The sequence below is a fragment of the Trichechus manatus genome, unplaced genomic scaffold (genome assembly GCF_000243295.1).
Source record: "Trichechus manatus latirostris isolate Lorelei unplaced genomic scaffold, TriManLat1.0 scaffold00301, whole genome shotgun sequence".
Classification (NCBI taxonomy): Eukaryota; Metazoa; Chordata; class Mammalia; order Sirenia; family Trichechidae; genus Trichechus; species Trichechus manatus.
Window position 1 is genome coordinate 775,382 of NW_004444237.1, and position 4,973 is coordinate 780,354.

Genomic DNA, 4,973 nt, shown 5'->3' on the forward strand with positions numbered 1-4,973 from the left:
CCAGTAAGCCTCAGCCCAAAGTCACTCCAGCAATCTTGCTCCAGGGGTCTGCAAGCCTAGCTCTGTCAAGTGTCTGGAGGCACCCACTCTGCCAGCAAGCCTCCTGCCCAAAGGTGCACAGCTTTCTCACTTTGTGGGTCAGCACACCCACCATGCCTTCTCCTGCCGGTATCCTGGTTCTGCTGCTTCTGTTTCTCTGCCACCGTTTCTTACCATATCTCCCCATCTCTCTGGTATTACAGCTCTCTCTCTCTGTCTCCAAGGTCTAGGAGGCTCCTGGGGCAGGGACCCTGGATCCAAAGGACACTCTCCACTCCTGGCTCTTCTTTCTTGATGGTCATGAGGTCCTCTTTCTGCTCTGGAATTGTCTCTCTTTTAAGCCTATCAGGATGGCAAAACTGATCAATCTCCTCATTACGGTTCCATACAACTCATCTAGATGTTCCCACCCCCTCCCAAGGGTATACCACGCACCTTATTTGCATTATTTGCAAGCTCTCCAATCCCATTCATGGGCCACAAGCACCTTATTTTCATAGTTCTACCCAGTCTTTTGGTGGGAGTTACAAAATCATGGCTAAAAAGGCAATATTAAGTAAGTCACTGCACCAAAATTACATAACTGCCAAACCACTGAGAATCATGGCCCAGCCAAGTTGACACACAACCTTAACCATCACAGTCCACCCCTTGTCAACTTGGCACCTGTACACATCTCCTTAAACCATACATAATCTCTAAATAAAGATAATTATAAAGTAATACTTGTGCCTAACATGATACAACTAACACGCATACAACTGAAAACACAATTGCCCGTTTACATCTTACATTTCATAAGTAATGGAATGAAGGAGGGAAGAAAACAAAGATATTTGCTATATATATTGTCGAAGAACAAAATCTTGTACTTTGATAGAAGTAAGAACAAAGAGTTTTATTGAAGAATAGTACAGCTATGGCTGGGCAGCACTAGGTAAGAAAAAAAACGCGAAGTGCTCTGAGGCTCAGAAAGTGTGAGGGGTTTTTATACACGAGGTTCAGCATAGTCAGCATGACTGCAAATATTTAGAAATAACTTGTTTTTCAACAAGTTTCTACATACCAGCCAATCTACAGACTATTCCGACGATTATTTTTCAGGTCTGCTAGCACAATATATACATGCACACATACACATATAACTTAAGAAGGAAGAAATACTCAAATTACAGTCCTCATGTCTGCAACTGGTCATGTGGTCGTAGCTGGTATTTAGAACGACCATCTTCCACCATCCATTCCGTAGTCCCTTTGCTGTCATTAAGCACCTTAGCTGGTCATAGTTCTTTGCCTGGTGGGGTGACCCAAACCTTCATTCCTGAAGGGTCTGGGTCATTAGTGCTCGTGTTGGAATTGGGTTGCTGTAGTTTTCCATTGACTTTAATCACAGGACATGGTAGTACTAAGAGATGCCCGAAGGGATCTCCTGTATTCCAGACATACTCCTCTTTACCTCCATTATGTAATAGCAATCCAGTTTCCCCATGGTAATCAGGATCAATCATACTAGCCAATACTGTAACTCCTTTCTTTCCCTGTTGATCCAGATGCATAAGGAGCCCCAAGTGGCCAGGTGCTATTCTTAACTTCCAGTTCAATGGAATCAGTGATGTGTCTCCAGGTGAGCGCATTCCTCCCTTTGGAACTAAGACCTCTAGAAGTGCAGAGGATAGGGTCCTGGGAACAGGAAGCAAAAATTTTGCAAGTGGGTCACTAGGGGTAATAGTGAGCTGTCACTGGCATCTCTGCCCCTTGATTCCCGGAACCATCAATTCTGGCTATGGGAGAAACAGCACGATATATTGGATTCTGGTTTACAGCATACATAGCCTCCTGGAAAACTTTGCCCTAACCCTGCCCCCATCTAGCTGGTACTGTAATTGTGTCTTTAGAAGGCCATTCAATTGTTCCGTAATTAACAATAGAGCAATTAAATTCCATGCCCACCATGGAGAAAACAGGCAATTCACAAAGAAGACAGAAAGATGATAATATACATGTAAACAATACTAACTCTAAATGAATTGTAAATAAAAACATTGATGCAGATCTTTGTCTCTTTATTTCAAGTGGCTTGAAAAAAAATATTAGGTTACTCACTATTAGCAAAGGTATGATGAAATATGCTTTCATATATGCTGGTGGACTGATTGAAAATTAAAACATATATTAGGAAGCAAATTTGAAATAGGCATCAAGAACTTAAAATATTCCTCTTTTGGGATCCATTAAGTTTCCATTTCAAAGGCAATAACATTAAACACGGCAATGCTTTATGTGAAAAGATACTACTTTTTATGTTGTTTGGCAAAGACCACAATAGCATTTTAAACAGTAAAAACTGGAAATAAATGTTCAACAATTGAGGGATTGGCAAGCAAATTGCGGTACCTCCAGACTATGAAAAAGAATGTAGTTATTGCATATTTCCAATAACACAGGCAAATTATTATGATATCCTGTTAAGTGAAAGGAGCAGGATACAAAATCATGTAACTAGTATAATCGAACTACATAAAATAATACGCAGAGGAGGTAAATAATGCAAATATGTTAACAAGAGTTACATCTCAATTTGCTTAATGGACAATTATCACTAAAATAAAAAAGCTTTTTTTTTTTATTTTAAATAAAGATAAAAATGTAGAACGGAAATCAAGTTCCACATACCTGGAATCGTATTGAGTGTCACCCAGAAGTGTTCATCGGGAGAGTAGGTGTCCTTCGACCACTCAAGTAAATCAATGGCCCTCTGGTCTTGAAGAACAAAATTAGCGAATTCCCTTGTAAGGGCAACATAGGCAGAGCCAAAGTAAATGGTCAGATGATGGGCAGGAGGCATTTTTCTCATCCAAGTCCCCAACATGAAGGAAAACAAAGAGTATCTCTGTTCCAAGTGCACATATTTGGTCCTTCCGATAATATAAGGAGGAGGCAGCCCCCCTGGGGTAATATTTTTCCCTTTAAGCCCTTTCAGATACTGAACTATCTCCTTGTTGGTTTTCAGGGGGAAATCTTGTCCACAGGTGTTGATCACGTACTTCCAGGGAACCTCCGAGGCCGTCAGGTCTTTCATGCAGTTTAGGTCAGCCTGGAGCCTGGATATTCCTGCGTAGACGACAGACTCTGTCTTAGAGGCCAGAAAGGCGTTTGAGAAGCAGCTCAGTAGTTTTCTCACTGCCTCTTTGAAAGCAGCTGTGGCCTTCTCATCCACATGAACACAGTAGACATTTTGGGGTGTGTAACTAGCCCTGAAGAGCCTTTCAAATGTATCAAAGTCTTTGTGGATGACCATGATATATGCCAAAGGGAACTCAGCTTCTTCTTTGGACAGAGGCTCCATTATATAGTGGTTTAGTATCAAGTATTGTTGACAAGTTAGGTCTCCAAATGATGTCATTGGTATATTTTCAGCCAAGATCATTTTCTTTCCTGTCGCAATCATATCACAGACTTCTGCAAGGACTGAAGTGTTTGATATTTTCCTCACTTGCGGGTATTTGTATGGAACTAAGTTGTTAATATATAGGAAAAAAAGAGTTATCGACGTGGTCATAAGCCCTGTGACAAACCCAAACATCTTCAGCTTCATTTTTAATACGATCTTTTTCAAGTCACTTGCCTGACTTCATACCACTGCCAAAGTAAACCTACAGGTTCATCTACAAACAGTTGGGAAATCTGCTCTAAATTCTTGTTTTCGCTAAGAGTAGAAGGGAAGGAGGATCAACCACAAGTCTGCAGTTCTTCTCTTTATATTGAAGGGATCAAGTGGAGCTCTGAGGACATGAGCCACTGAGGCAAACTGACCATCCAGGCAAGAGCTAAGCACAGTTGGGCAGCTTCGTCCTGAAATCAAGACCTTGCAAAATCAGCTCCAGCTGTCAACTCACGGTGGTTTTTCCATAGGGTTAAGAGTGGAATGTGTGTCAGTCTTGCAGCCCCCTTTACTCGGACAGGGCCACCATCACAATCATTGATATCACCTTTGAATACAGAGGACAATATGTATATGTCTTTAACTGCGATCAGTCAGCAATGTCCCAAGGCAGGTGGCAATTTATATTGACAACACCCAAAACAAAGAAAAACTCATTGCCATCAAGTCGATTCTGACTCATAGCAACCTTATGGGACAGGGAAGAACTGCCCCATAGGGTTTCCAAGGCTGTAAATCTTTACGGAAGAAGACTGCCACATCCTTCTCCTGCAGAGCTGCTGGTAGATTCTAACCAATGATCTTTCGGTTAGCAGGTGAGTGCTTAACCTCGGGGCCACCAGGGCCCCTTTGACAACATCCGGAGTTGCTCAATAGCCGTGTTTCTTTATACCTAAAAATAAAAATAAAAAATTCACAGAACTTCAGAGCTGGAAGGAATCTTAACCAACTCATTCAAAAGACAAATGGAGAACACTGAGAATGAATTATTACTCATATTGGACCACACCTTCACCTCCATTATCTCACTGGCAAATCTGTGAGGACAGCCTTAACATTTTATCCAATTTTGTTGCTGTTGTCAGCAGCTGGGGGTTGGGGAGAGCACGAAACATACCTGTCTCTCACCCTTTATTATGTGTTGAATGTTGTCCCCCAAAAAGACATGTTCAAGTCCTAACTGCTGGTACCTGTGAACGTGACCTCATTTGGAAATACTGTCTTTGCCGATGCGATTGAGTTAATATGAGGTCATACTGGAGTAAGGTGGACCCTAATGCAATATGTTGTTGTTGTTCTTGTTAGCTGCTGACAAATCAGCCCCCAAGTCACGGTGACCCCATGCACAACAGGGTGAAATGCTGCCCTGTCTTATGCCATCTCCATGATTTGTGGCCGATCAAGCCATTGGGATTCATGGGATTTTTATTGGCTGGTTTTTCAGAAGTAGATCATCAGGCCTTTCTCCCTAGTCCATCTTAGCATGGAAGCT

General features: G+C 41.9%; 1 protein-coding gene across 1 annotated transcript; it reads right to left on the bottom strand.

The window, feature by feature from the left end:
• Positions 1–2,662: 2,662 nt before the first annotated feature.
• LOC101356441 (N-acetyllactosaminide beta-1,6-N-acetylglucosaminyl-transferase-like) lies at positions 2,663–3,677 on the bottom strand. Its single transcript, XM_023725366.1, has one exon. It carries the CDS (start codon positions 3,632–3,634, stop codon positions 2,663–2,665), a length of 972 nt encoding a protein of 323 aa, XP_023581134.1. The 5' UTR covers positions 3,635–3,677.
• Positions 3,678–4,973: the final 1,296 nt, after the last annotated feature.

What these genes read in the sequence shown, in the direction of transcription:
- LOC101356441 (XM_023725366.1), bottom strand. Translation starts at nt 3,634, where the DNA reads ATGAAGCTGAAGATGTTTGGGTTTGTCACAGGGCTTATGACCACGTCG.